This window comes from Lampris incognitus, chromosome 5, assembly GCF_029633865.1.
Source record: "Lampris incognitus isolate fLamInc1 chromosome 5, fLamInc1.hap2, whole genome shotgun sequence".
NCBI classification, from domain to species: Eukaryota; Metazoa; Chordata; class Actinopteri; order Lampriformes; family Lampridae; genus Lampris; species Lampris incognitus.
This window is the reverse complement of record NC_079215.1, coordinates 10,664,228-10,678,324: the sequence shown is the minus strand read 5'-3', so window position 1 is coordinate 10,678,324 and position 14,097 is coordinate 10,664,228. Positions and strand designations below refer to the sequence as shown.

General features: G+C 49.4%; 2 protein-coding genes across 2 annotated transcripts; both read left to right on the top strand.

The window, feature by feature from the left end:
* Window positions 1-1,140: 1,140 nt before the first annotated feature.
* LOC130112406 (protein PERCC1) lies at window positions 1,141-2,049 on the top strand. Its single transcript, XM_056279745.1, has 2 exons — window positions 1,141-1,356; window positions 1,387-2,049. The coding sequence occupies exons 1-2, from the start codon at window positions 1,141-1,143 to the stop codon at window positions 2,047-2,049; spliced, it is 879 nt and encodes a 292-aa protein (XP_056135720.1).
* Window positions 2,050-2,756: 707 nt separating this feature from the next.
* pdia2 (protein disulfide isomerase family A, member 2) lies at window positions 2,757-9,067 on the top strand. Its single transcript, XM_056279744.1, has 11 exons — window positions 2,757-3,204; window positions 3,734-3,940; window positions 4,318-4,451; window positions 5,398-5,535; window positions 6,143-6,259; window positions 6,384-6,509; window positions 6,684-6,878; window positions 7,025-7,145; window positions 8,308-8,486; window positions 8,761-8,901; window positions 8,996-9,067. The coding sequence occupies exons 1-11, from the start codon at window positions 2,868-2,870 to the stop codon at window positions 9,065-9,067; spliced, it is 1,767 nt and encodes a 588-aa protein (XP_056135719.1). The 5' UTR covers window positions 2,757-2,867.
* The last annotated feature ends 5,030 nt before the right edge of the window (window positions 9,068-14,097 follow it).

Here is a 14,097-nt window from a genome sequence, read left to right as displayed (position 1 = left end):
CACTCATCCCAATCGGGGTTTCGGGATGCTGGAGCCGATCCCAGCAGTCTTTGGGCGGCAGGCAGGGAGACACCCTAGACAGGCCGCCTGGCACACCTACGGACAATTTAGTATGGTAGATTCACCTGCCCTACATGTCTTTGGACTGTGGGAGGAAACCGGAGCACCTGGAGGAAAACCCACAGCATGGGGGTCCCGGGTTCGAACCCTGGGGTTGTCCAACCTTGGGGGTCATCCTAGGTCACCTTCTGTGTGGAGTTTGCATGTTCTTCCCGTTTCTGCGTGGGTTTCCTCCGGGTGCTCCGGTTTCTGCCAATTATCTCTGGTCAAAATTTCGATGCGCCGACCCTTACCCAGCAAGACTGAACTTGTGTCATGTCGGATCCCTGCTATGGTTTGTCGTGTCTTTAAGGGAGCTCTGGCAGGCCGGACTGTATGTGAAGCTGGTCTCATTACATGTTGTTAGGCGATTAAGAGGTAAGGGGATGTAGAGTGTCCCCCCTTTTGGAGTCAAAACTCCATGTAATCTGATTTCATGCCGTTTTACCCTTTAACTAGGCAGAGATCAGCGACGGAAAAAGCACTGATGTGTGTGTGCGCATGTGTGTGTGTGTGCGTGCATGCGTGTGTGTGCAAAAACTCTTCATCATCCCCTAGCAGGGGATCCATTAGCCTTGACCCCCCCTCCGCAGTTGCTGAGCAATAAAGTAAACGACGTATGTTTGACCAATCCGGCACGCAAATATTTGTCCTGGAAACAGCCTCAAAACTAAAGGAGACACACATGCAAGGCCTTGTCTGGAAGTATATATACTGACAACCCCGCTGGAAAAGAAACACACACACACACACACACACACACACTTGAGGTCCGGATCAGAGACACAGAGCAGCATCGGACTGACCCATCGACCACCCTGAGTGAGGCTTTCCTTGGAAAGGAACCGTTAGATGACACTGAAGCAGACACTCGCTACAGACCCGAGGCCTTCCACGAATACCACAGGTGAACGCATCCTTAAATTCTACCACAGCATCTTAAGTGCAGACCTCCTCTCTGATAACCTGGTAACTACCCTTTCAGTTTCTTACTTTTTACCCCACGACGCTCTGTTTCTCCAGCCCTGTTGAACCACCGACATGGCCGCGGGGGTTATCAGGAATTTCCTCGTCCGAACTCCAGCTTCGCGTTACTGTCCGACAGCACTCCGGCGGTCTCCATCTGAGCAGGAAGCAAAAGAGAGGCGAGAGGCGATGAAGGAAGAACCCAAGTACAGGGAAGACGAGGTAGGAAGAGCGGAACAGGAGGAGGAGGAGGAGGAGGAGGAGGAGGAGGATGACTACGGTGAGTCTGAGGTTCAGGAAGAAGAGGGGGGCTGCTTCAAGGAAGAGGAGGATGAGGATGATGAGGAGGTCCTTCGTCCTGGCTGCCACCCCGTCGACGTGACCAAGCAGCTGCTGAGGTTCGCGGACGTCATCAGCCGGGATGTCCAGCGCTACTTTGGCCGCCGTCCTCATGACCGAGACGCCTGTGACATCTACAACGACACCGTCTCGGTAACAACCGGTGGGCGCCTGCGTTACTATGACGACCTAATGAAGATCGCGAGAACAGGAAGTCCGGAAGACCAAGAGAACGCCTCCGTCCTTTGCGGCACCAGTCAAGGCACCACAGGTCCTAGAGACGACAGCAGTCTCGGGCCCCTCGCTGAACTGTTTAACCTCACGGCGCAGACTCGGGGCCACAGCCGACCGATGGTCAAACGGCATCTGCCTCTTAGTTTCTGGACTGAGCCCATCCCCTGCTCCTCTCTGCTCACGCTCGGCAACAACCCCGGCGAGGCGCACGCAAACGAGGAAACCCTCTCGCGTGACGGGGCGTACGTGAAACCAAACACACACCAGCACTACAACCCACACTTGCACCCGCACCCAAACACACACACGTTCGACAACACCCACCCCGACTTCAGCGACTTACTGGCAAACTGGGATCCCAACCCCGAACTCACTCACACCCTGACAGAAGGTCACCCCGAGCACCCCTAGACAGACTGAAAACTGACTGCGGCTCAAACGATACCCCGTTAACGCGGCTGTTCTTTATGCTTGTGGTGCCACCATGCAGACATGTAAATAAAGAGACGGAAGTACAAAACAGCTAATCGTCGCCTGGTGTACTCTTTTTGTGCCGTTTTCTGGTTGTTGTCGTTGTTTTGTTTTTTTTTTTTACTTACGAGTCAACATTTCCACCTTGAAATGGTTGGGTGCATTTCGTCCCCATCAATCCCCTGGGCTTCAGCTCGAAACAAGAACCTCTGAAGGTTGCACTTCGCCACTCGTGTCCGTGAACTAGTCGGTGTGGGCTGAAGGAGGATGGATGGATGGAGGAGCTGGAGGGGGAGGTGTCTGTTGTTGAGAGAGGAGAACACTAAAGTGGCACAGCCTCTTGCTACCATCTCCACAGTCGGTAAATGAGGGTCTGATAAGGACAGGGGTGGAGTTGGGGGGGGGTAGTGGGGGGGTGGGGTCTAACCTGAAAGGCAGATTTCTTTCATTGCCGAATGAAAGTTATTTAGACAGTTACAGGGAAAGGGGCAAAGAACAGAAGAAGAAAAAGGGGACAGAAGGAAACTGGAGATTAAAAAACAAAGCGGTGCGTGTACGTGCGCGGTGGCTTTACGCCGTTGCGGTTTGCTCAGCGGACCGACCAATCATAAGACCCCACAGTGCCGTGTGAGTGGCCCAGACAGGACGGCCTTGTGTCTGTCCTAGTATCTCATTGGACGGAAGAGGAGGCCAGTAGCAATCCGACACACACTCTCGCACGGAGACACTGCCTCCTTCGCAAACCGTCTCGGTCTCACATGCAGGTAACCCAGCCCGGCCTGACAGGAGGAGACAGAGCGGCCGGCGTGCTTCAGGACCGAGAGACAAAGCCCACCATGAAAACACACACACTTGGGCTCCTGGCCCTGCTGGGCCTGATGCTGTGGGTCTCCTGCATCCGCGCCGACGGCACAGACGCCGTCGCCGACACCCAGGCGGAGGCAGACACACCCGCGGACAAGCCCGAGGACGACGAAGAAGAGCCCAAGAGGGAGAAAACTACTGAGATAGAGGAGGAGAAGGATGTGATGGTCCTTCACGCCAACAACTTCGCCAGAGCTCTGAGCGAAAACAAGTTCTTGTTGGTGGAATTCTGTGAGTGTCTTTTTTTCATTAAATATAGTAGAAGAGATACTAACGAGAGACCAGATGTGTGACGTGATAACGTTATGTTTACATAGAGTCTTTAGCATCCCAAATGGATACCACACCAGTCTGAATGAGAGAAAAAAAAATGGATGGAAAAGTAAAATCTGTCCAGAAGAAGTCTCATTTTCCACGTACGAGTCCTGCGGTGGGTTCGTTTCCTCGCATGATCTATACAACATGTACATGTGAGTATGCACAGGGCCTTTCCAGATGCTGACTCCGTCAACTCTCCCACGGCAGACGTTGGAGGGGGAGAGATAAGGCTAAGGCCCAACTGCCACCGTCGCTATCAGGAGGTCATTTCCATGTTGATCTGCTGGTGGACAGAGGCCTGTGGCGTGGCGGCCGCCCTCGCACCACCACTTCGCTTTATCGTCCATCTTACTTGTTCTCTCCCCCGCCACCACTCGATATACATCGGAAGATTGAAACCCCAGGCTGTAAATTTAAAAAATGTGTGTGTGTGTACCTATAGATGCGCCATGGTGTGGACACTGTCGTCAGCTTGAGCCCGTGTACACCGAGGCGGCTGGGAAGCTGAAGGAGCAGGAGCCAGCGATGGCGCTGGCTAAAGTGGATGCCACAGAGGAGACGGACCTGGCCGAGGAGTTCAACGTCGGCGGCTTTCCCACTCTTAAACTGTTTGTCAACGGAGACCGCAAGGAGCCCGTAGATTTTACCGGTAAAAACACGGCACGACACCTCACTGTGCAGTAGTGAAACGCTCTTTTTCAAAAGAAATAAGAGTAATCCGACAGAGCCCGTGCGGGTCCTACTGTCCCGTGGGCTCGGAAACTTGCTCGTGCCAACAATCGGAGAAGGTCCACCTCCAATGTGAGGTGATGAGCTTACAATCACAAACGGTTCACCTGTAAACAGAACAATAACGCGCACAATAACCCACGATGGAACCACTCTTTCCAGCAAATAAAATCGGCATCTATGCACTTGTGCACTGAACTCCTACGTTGTCTACAACCGCACACCTGACCCAGAAACAACACACCGATAAAGTGTCTGAGCTGTGTGTGTGTGTGTGTGTGTGTGTGTGTTCACCAGGTAAGAGAACAGTAGAGGGTATAATCCAGTGGTTGAAGCGTCGGTCTGGTCCCGCTGCGGTCGTGTTGGACACCCCGGCCTCTGCAGCTCAACTGACTGCGGCACACAATCTCACCGTGGTGGGATTCTTCAACGTACGTCTGCTCAGCGTTCATCTATTTCTATCTGTTTATTTTCTATCAGTTCATCTGTCTGTCCAGCATTTAGCTGCCTGTCTCTCCGTCTGTCTGTCTGTTCAGCTTTTAACTGTCTCCATTCATCTTTTATCTATTTATCTCTGTCTTTTTGTCTCTCGATATGTCTTATCTATCTATCTATCTATCTATCAGTGGCGGCTGGCCAGTATAGGGCGCTGGGGCGCCGCCCCCTTCAAATATCAAGATATGAAAATCTACTTAAACATGTTAAATATAATCTAGTTGTATAATGCAAATAATTATGAAATAAAAGCGTTTTCCAGTCTGTGAGCGCCTGTCAGCAGCCATTAAAAAATTGGCTCCAAATGGTGTTTGGTTGATTTCTGTCTGAATACATATACTTCCTGGGTGAGGGGCGCCGCCCAAACGACACCTTATGTAAGCCCTCAAACTTGTGGCGAGCAGGTGACCTGAGGCTGCTGTCTGATTGGTTTCTTCAGATTTCCCAGACACTCCCACTTTTATTGGCAGTGAATTGGTGTTGTTTTAATGGTTTTTCATCTAATGTGATTGGACAATTCTCATGGCTGTCAATCATGTTCACACCCACCACCTCGTCTCGACTGTCAATCATCCACCGTCTACGAACCCTGATAAAATCTATAGGCTACATCGTCCTCCTTAATAACTCTGTGACTGTGTGGACATTAAAGCAGCTGTCAGGTGTGCTGCACCAAGGTAAATTGCCCCCCCCCCCAATTTTTAGCACCATCCGCCACTGCTATCTGTCTGTCTGTCTGTCTGTCTGTCTGTCTGTCCATTTTTATCTGTCTCTCCTTGTCTTTTATCTATTTATCTATCCGTCTGTCCGTTTTGCGATCTATTAATCCATCTGTCTACCAGTCCGCCTGTTAAGTCATCTGTGTACTTGTTCTCAAAACAGAGTCTGGAAAGTGAGGAGGCCAAGCTATTCACCGAGGTTGCCATGGACATGGTTGACATTGAGTTCGCCATGACAACAAGTCCCGAAGTTTTCCAGAAGTATGAGGTGAAATCCAGCTCGGTGGTGCTTTTCAAGAAGGTACGAACTTGAACGGGCACATGAATAAACACATCATTTAAAGAGCGAAGCAGAGATCAGGGTGGAGGAACAATCTCTACTCTCCAAAAACTTGCAGAGTAGCATCCGGGTGGTGTGGCGGTCTGTTCCGTTACCTACCAACACGGGGATCGCCGGTTCAAATCCCCGTGTTACTTCCAGCTTGGTCGGGCATCCCTACAGACACAACTGGCCGTGTCTGCGGGTGGGAAGCCGGATGTGGGTATGTTTCCTGGTCGCTGCACTAGCGCCTCCTCTGGTCTGTCGAGGCGCCTGTTTGGGGAACAGCGTGATCCTCCCACGCGCTACGTCCCCCTGACAAAACTCCTCACTGTCAGGTGAAAAGAAGCGGCTGGCGACTCCACATGTATCGGAGGAGGCATGTGGTCCTCCCCGGATCGGCAGAGGGGGATGGCTCGCAAGAGCGGGGTAATTGACCGGATACAATTGGGGAGGAAAAAAAAAAAGGGGGGGGGGGCGTGCAGCATAAAGCTTATAGATGTGCGCTTCAAAATGCCTTCAGCTGTTATAAATGTCAGTTGTATGTTTACTGTGTGTGTGTGTGTGTGTGTGTGTGTTTGCACATCAGTTTGATGATGGCAGAGCGGACCACGTATTATCTGAGGAAGGGAAGCTGAACAAAGATGAGCTAACCACCTTCATTCAAGTAAACAGCCTGGAGTTGGTCATTCCATTCGGCGAACAAGTAAGAGCACAGACCCCCGTTTGTCAATCGCACACAAACACACACACACATCCAGTACACACCGTCAACGCCACTTGTACATGTTAAAATGTTTTGATGGGTGTTTTCGCGTGTGCGAGTCCAGAATGCGGATAAAATCTTCGGCTCCAAGGTCCACACACACTGCCTGCTCTTCATCAACTCCTCTGTGGAGGCTCACACAGCTCTGCTGGATGACTACCGCACTGTAGCCAAGGAGTTCAAGGGCAAGGTAACACAACGTCCTCAGTGTGTGGTTGTGTATTTATCTTTGCAAAATTTAGGGTGCAGCCATTTCATTCAAATCTGCCATTGTGTGTGTGTGTGTGTGTGTGTGTGTGTGTGTGTGTGTGTGTGTGTGTGTGTGTGTGTGTGTGTGTGTGTGTGTGTGTGCGTGCACATGCAGATACTCTTTGTCACGATTGACGTGGACGCACAAGTGTCTCACGTGCTGAAGTACTTCGGCTTGTCCGAGAGCGATGCCCCAGTGGTACGCATCATCGACACCGAAACAGTGAAGAAGTACGCCTTCGAGGCCGGGGAGATCACAGCGAATACGTTGCGGCCATTTTGCCAGGAGGTGCTGGATGGCACCGTCCAGGTAACGTGCGCACACATAACATGCGCACATATCTGCACACGCCAAAAACGCTGCAGCAACGACGCGATCCTAAAGTTTGCGTCGAGAGAAACGGTAACTTGTGCTATATCTTTCTCCCGATTGTGAAACGACGGTTGTGGCTGCAGCCCCATCTGTTGAGTGAGGAGATCCCCGAAGATTGGAACAAGGGCCCGGTCACCGTCCTGGTGGGGAAGAACTTTGACGCTGTTGCTTTGGATCCCACCAAGAATGTTTTTGTGGAGTTCTGTGAGTCTGTTTTCTTAACGTGTTTGTGTGACGGCCAACCTCTTCTTACAGGCCAGCCACTTCTATCACCCTGCTGACCCTTTATGGTCCAATCCCTCCTGAGCCACTTCTATCACCCTGCTGACCCTTTATGGTCCAATCCCTCCAGAGCGACTTCTATCACCCTGCTGACCCTTTATGGTCCAATCCCTCCAGAGCCACTTCTATCACCCTGCTGACCCTTTATGGTCCAATCCCTCCAGAGCCACTTCTATCACCCTGCTGACCCTTTATGGTCCAATCCCTCCAGAGCCACTTCTATCACCCTGCTGACCCTTTATGGTCCAATCCCTCCAGAGCCACTTCTACCACCCTGCTGACCCTTTATAACCCAATCCCTACAGAGCCACTTCTACCACCCTGCTGACCCTTTATAGCCCAATCCCTGCAGAGTCACTTATATTACCCTGCTGACCGTTTATGAGCCAATCCCTGCAGAGTCACTTCTACCACCCTGCTGACCCTTTATGGTCCAATCCATCCAGAGCCACTTCTATCACCCTGCTGACCCTTTATGGTCCAATCCCTCCAGAGCGACTTCTATCACCCTGCTGACCCTTTATGGTCCAATCCCTCCAGAGCCACTTCTATCACCCTGCTGATCCTTTATGGTCCTATCCCTCCAGAGCCACTTCTATCACCCTGCTGACCCTTTATGGTCCAATCCCTCCAGAGCCACTTCTATCACCCTGCTGACCCTTTATGGTCCAATCCCTCTAGAGCCACTTCTACCACCCTGCTGACCCTTTATGGTCCAATCCCTCTAGAGCCACTTCTACCACCCTGCTGACCCTTTATGGTCCAATCCCTCCTGAGCCACTTCTATCACCCTGCTGACCCTTTATGGTCCAATCCCTCCAGAGCCACTTCTATCACCCTGCTGACCCTTTATGATCCATCCCTGCAGAGCCACTTCTACCACCCTGTTGACCCTTTATGGTCCAATCCCTCTAGAGCCATTTCTACCACCCTGCTGACCCTTTATGGTCCAATCCCTCCTGAGCCACTGATTATCGCTGAAAAATAGGCAGAAAACCAGTAAAAAAAAAAAGATTTCTGATAGCATAGTGTGTGTGCATGTGCATGCGTGTGTTTGTGTGTGTGTGTGTGTGTGTGTGTGTAGATGCTCCATGGTGTGGCCACTGCAAAGAGCTGCTCCCTATTTGGGAGAAGCTGGGAGAGAAGTATGCAGACCATGAGGACATCATCATAGCAAAGATGGACGCCACAGCCAATGAGGTGGAGTCTGTCACTGTGTCAGGATTCCCCACGCTCAAGTACTTCCCCGCTGGTGGCAAGGAGGTACACAGAAATACCACCACTCAACGCAAAAAATACACACTTAAGCGCTTTTTGTCCTGGATTTTCCATTTTAGACAAATACATACCAAAACTCATCCCTTCCCCCATGATCGCCCCTCTCTCTCTTCTCTTTCTCCCCGGGGTGCTGCACGGCAGCTGCCCACTGCTCCCAGCTACACAGCTAGGATGGGTTAAATGCAGAGTGTAATTTCCCCACGGGGATCAATAAAGTATCTCAAAAAAAACAAAAACAAAAAAAACTCTGATTCTCTAGGTGGTAGACTATTCTGGTAACAGGGACCTGGAGACTCTTTCCAAGTTCCTGGACAATGGTGGCGTGTTGCCTGAAGAGGAAAATGATGATGATGATGACGACGACGACGACGACGACGACGACAATAAAGACAAAGAAGAGGTTTGCATATTTGCAGCTTCTGAACACTGAATACTATAAATAATAATCCATACATGCGGTCTCACCTCTGTCTGACTGTCTTATTCTCTCTCAGGAGACCGTCGAGCCATCACAGCCACCAGCCAACGAAACGTCCAAAGATGAAACATCCAAAGATGAACTTTGACGTCACATTGTTTTTCTTAATAAAAAATGTCTCTAAATATCAGGGGCTTGCGAGTGTCTTTGGTCGCTATGATGGTGCTAAGTAGACTCCAAACATTGTACGAGGCTGTGTGTAACCGTTCATGTGAGCTATAACCTGATTTAGCCTTACGTGGTGGTTTATTCAGGCACTTCACGCAGACTGTTAAACTGGCAATCTGACAAAACAGCAGGTTTGCGGTTGTCCGGGTAGCATAGCGGTCTATTCCGTTGCCTACAAACATGGGGAACGCCGGTTTGAATCCTCGTGTTACCTCCAGCTTGATCGGGCGTCCCTACAGAAGCAATAGGCTCTGTGTATCAATGTCACGCTGTGGAACTTCCGGGTGTGTCGGTTTGCATAAGAACTTCCAGTACAACCGGATGCTTACGTCCTACTGAATCAGCTAGTTGCTAACTTGTCCGTCCGAAATCTTAATTTCGTCCGAAAAATCAATGAATCAAACAGGGCAACAAGGGACGTTCAAGTATCAACGCCGTGAATCAGGCTTCACTGAGCACTGTTGTGTGCCACAGTGTGCGAATTCGGCGGGCTATAATTCTCTTTTAAGTTTCCATTCATTCCCTTGTAACTACGGGGAAAGAGCTAAGTGGCTAGCAAAGATTCGGAGGGATGCATTTACCGCCACCAAGAGTACAAAAATGTGTGGTCGGCATTTTGAACCGGGTGATTTCGCTGTGCCAGCTACAGGTGTGTTAAGGAGGCTCAAGAAAGGAGCTGTCCACACTCTCTTTGAGTGGACTGGGTACTCCAAACCCGCATCCAGGCTAGGTGTGTGGGAGCACCGGGAGCGTCCTGCCATCGCCCCTCTGCCAGCTCGGGACTCCTCTGAGATGGATGTCAGCAGCTGCCTGCAAGAGCATGACTATTGCGTGGCTCCTAATCCTGCCGCTTTGGATGATGCCCTGGCCCAAAACGAGTCAATGGGGAAACAAATAGAAGTGTTCCGGAAACAACTAGAGACCATCCAGCTACAGTCCAAATTCAGCCTAAGGCGATTTGCAGGCTCGGATGAGGACATTCGATTTTACACTATGTACGTCTGATTTGTATCATTTCATTTAATCGCCCCTGCCAACTTAATTCACCTGTTCAGTCTCTCCACCACCCACCATCCCTCTCTCACACACACCCACATGTAGTAGATTGTAGTAAGTACTGGGCTATACTTTAACAGCTGTACAGAAGATACAATGTGAAACTACCATGTCATATATTATGGCTCGTGTCCCAAGGTTTGCCACCTATGAGCATTTCATGTGCTTCTGGCGCTTGATCAAGCCGTCTAATGATGCCGTTACTAACCCTCATAGGTGTTGATGTAGCTCGAAATATACATCTTAAACCCCTTTTCTTTTTTGCTCGTCTGTTACGGAGTGTAAAACAAAGCCATCTCTTCTCTCAACAAACCAGACCGGAAGTTCCTGTGCAAGTACTCATACGTCGGAAGTCGAACGACGCCATCTTACGCACCAAGGCGGGTGGGAAGGCGGATGTGAGTATGTGTCCGAGTGGGAAGGCGGATGTATGCATCCTGGTCACTGCACTAGCGCCTCCTCTGGCTGATTGGGGCGCCTGTTCAGGGGGAGGGGGAACTGGGGGGAATAGCATGATCCTCCCACGTGCTACGTCCCCCTGGTGAAACTCCTCACTGTTAGGTGAAAAGAAGCGGCTGGCGACTCCACATGTATCAGAGGAGGCATGTGGTAGTCTGCAGCCCCCCCCCCCGGGGCGGCAGAGGGGGTGGAACAACGACCGGGATGGCTCAGAGAGCAGGGTGATTGGCCAGGTACAATTGGGGAGAAAAGGGGGGGTTAAAAAAAGGGGGGGGATAAGCCCAGCAGGTTTGCTAATTCCCAATACAGTGCTACCAGGAGCAAGGGTGGATTAATACTCCCAGGGGCCCCTGGGCACTGAAGCTCATAGCCCCCCCCCCTTCCCGCCTTCCACACACTCACCACGCCCACCCCCGCCATTAAACCACACCTTAATTATTTTGAGATCCCAGTCAAGCTGGCATGTCAAATCCACCAGACCATATCACACACCTATTGGTCAAAGGCTGAACAACCAGTCCAGCCGAGCAGGTACGCCTATACAGTTCAATAGACCAAGTACTGCCATTTCACTCACAAACCACTAGACAAGGAAACAATGGATTAAACTGTCCCAAATTACTGTATGACTCAAATTAGTGTATGGCTGTAGACTAAAGCAATATTTGTGTTCATGGAAAACCACCCAAGCAGACAGCACACCAGTTATTACTGAAACATAATAATGAGACTGACTAGGAATAGGACAAAGGAAATAAAGATAAAGATAAAGGTTTACAACAATGCCATCCTAAGGTAATCACATAGCACAGCTGGATGCAGGTTTCAAAATAAGGCTCACTAAGTGAGCTAGGCAACTTCACGCAGAACCGCAAAAACCAACATATTGTGGTGATACACATTTGAGGGTAGATATACTATAATGAACTTGACAAACCAACACAATCTAGCGGCATCACAACACGGTGATGCAATACACGTTACGGAAACATCAGTATCAAATAAACTCATTAATCAAATGGTTCTTACCTTCGGTAGCTCTTCTCTGCAAACTCTGTGATCAACTCCTCAAAATCCAGCTGTGCATTGCTGCAAGCGACGGTAGACGCTTCCAGGCTAGCGTCACTGCTAGCTAGCGCGACGTCCTTCTTCTTCTGGGTTAATGGCGAATTGCAACCAGCTGGAGCATTATCGCCACCTACTGTTGTATTAAATGCTAATTTATATCGGTAGAGGCTAGTTCCCTTCGATGCAGAGAACGGAAATGGGAGCAGAGAACGGTCAACTGAGCATGCGCGAAATGCCTCTACCATGCCTCCGCACGCCCCGCGTAGCATCCAGGCGCTAGGATTCTAGGAAGACCCGCCCCTGCCCTGCGTCTGATTAGCTAACTTTAACCCTAACCCCGCGCTAACCCTAACCCTAACCTACCCAAACAACGGAGGCAACGAGTACTTGCGGTGACGATAATCCCAACGACATCAAAGCTCGACATCCTCCGTCGGAATGCCCCGTCGTTCCCCGATCCGTTACAGAAACCCGATTTGCTCAACGCATGCGCGAAAATGCGTCTACTTCCTGTCGGAAGTACGTCGCAGCAATTTACGGAACCGTCTGACACGCATTTTTCTTATAAGGCAAAAGAATCCACGATTTCAAGGCGGAGAAGACGCTTTTCAACAACGTTGTGAGATCGTAGCGGTGACAGGAAGTAGACGTATTTTCGCGCATGCGTTGAACAAAAGGGTTTCCGCAACGGATCGGGCGACGGACATGCGCTCTTCTTCCCTTTCTTTAGCATTGTGACCGCTTCTAATGTTTATGATAATATATGTGTTAATGTTGTATACATTTGATAATGTGACTATTGTTGATTGACATGTTTGTATACTATTTTGTACACTTTGGTTAATAAAGTTCTTTTTAAAAAAAATTTTTTTTTTAAATTGGACCGCTTCTTTCACTTCCGTTTCCTTTCTTTCCTTTCTTTTGGCAGCCCCGCTGGGCTTTTGGGCAACGCTGGCCATTTTCCGCTGCTTGACAATTTTTCCCCGCACACTTCTCACTGACACAACCCAACTGACAGTGGGTCAGGTAAATATTAACTCAACTGTTTTTAACCTTGACTTGGCTTAAGAAAAACTGATCTTGAGTCTGTGTAAGCCACCTGCTCTCTATGCCCGCCCACCTTGACCGTTAGCCAATCTATACTTATAATAACACAATCAATCATGAGACTTCATTTTCACGGAAACAACTTTTATTTCATTCTGACTGGATAATTATCAAGATCAAGAGAATGGGTTAAGCTCTGTGTCATATTTCTGTGGAGCCCAGCATTAATAAAATAAAATAAAATAAAAAAAGTCTCCCATCGTGGAGGGCCCTTTTGCGCTCAGAGGCCCCTGAGCACGTGCCCAGATTGCCCATATGGTAGATCCGGCCCAGACCAGGAGGAAGACTAGCAAAGTCATAAATCCAAGTGGTGGAGGTGGTTGATGATACTCCACCCGGTCACACCCGACAGTGTCTTATCTACATGTAACCTAATATGACACGTTTAAAAAGTCAGACTACATTGTGCATATGTTTTAATCAGAGAAATTACCTCACCCAGCCATGATTCATTAAATAAACATTCCATGTACAGAAAAAAAGAGAGCAGCTCAATTAAACACTCGAATTTGCCACCTTGGATTTCAAAGGTCACAACTTTCTCAACAGGAACAAGGACTCAGAAGGTATCGCTGTACAGTCGGGCGACACGTTTATCAGCCAGCAAGTTTACAGCAAACAACCAAATGGGCTTTTCATGAACTTAATCTTGACCTACTATATGTAAACCTCTGTGGTCGAAAAAGAGACTGAAACAGAGGAGGACGTGAGAGGCACCGAGGGACCATCCTGCTGACGTGAGTGGTTGGCGGGGAGAATAAATAGCGGTGCTGATTTGTTACACAACCAGCAAAAAATGTACAGAGGTGCGGAGGGAACACGTATTCATGAGTTGAGAAAGAAACAGACAGGGACAAAGAAAGCAGTGGAGGGAAGGCAGGTGGAGAGACAGAAGCTTTTGTCATGTCTCCAATTCCAAAGATGAAGTGATGGGTGAGACAGACTGAGCAGTAGATAATGATGGAAGATGCACAATGAGGAAGAGTGGGAAGATAGACAGACAGCGAGACAGGCAGACAGACAGATGGATAGCTAGACATACAGACAGACAGAGATGGGCAGATAGATAGATAGATAGATAGATAGATAGATAGATAGATAGATAGATAGATAGATAGATAGATAGATAGATAGATAGATAGATAGATAGATAGATAGATAGATAGATAGATAGATAGATAGATAGATAGATAGATAAACAGGCAGACAGACAGACAGACAGACAGACAGACAGACAGACAGACAGACAGACAGACAGAT

Bases quoted from the DNA above. Each gene is read 5' to 3' on its own strand.
- LOC130112406 (XM_056279745.1), top strand. From the start codon at position 1,141: ATGGCCGCGGGGGTTATCAGGAATTTCCTCGTCCGAACTCCAGCTTCG. The intron at 1,357-1,386 runs GTTCAGGAAGAA...GGCTGCTTCAAG, and splicing joins ATGACTACGGTGAGTCTGAG to GAAGAGGAGGATGAGGATGA.
- pdia2 (XM_056279744.1), top strand. From the start codon at position 2,868: ATGCAGGTAACCCAGCCCGGCCTGACAGGAGGAGACAGAGCGGCCGGC. The intron at 3,941-4,317 runs GTAAAAACACGG...TGTGTTCACCAG, and splicing joins GGAGCCCGTAGATTTTACCG to GTAAGAGAACAGTAGAGGGT. The intron at 4,452-5,397 runs GTACGTCTGCTC...TTCTCAAAACAG, and splicing joins CCGTGGTGGGATTCTTCAAC to AGTCTGGAAAGTGAGGAGGC.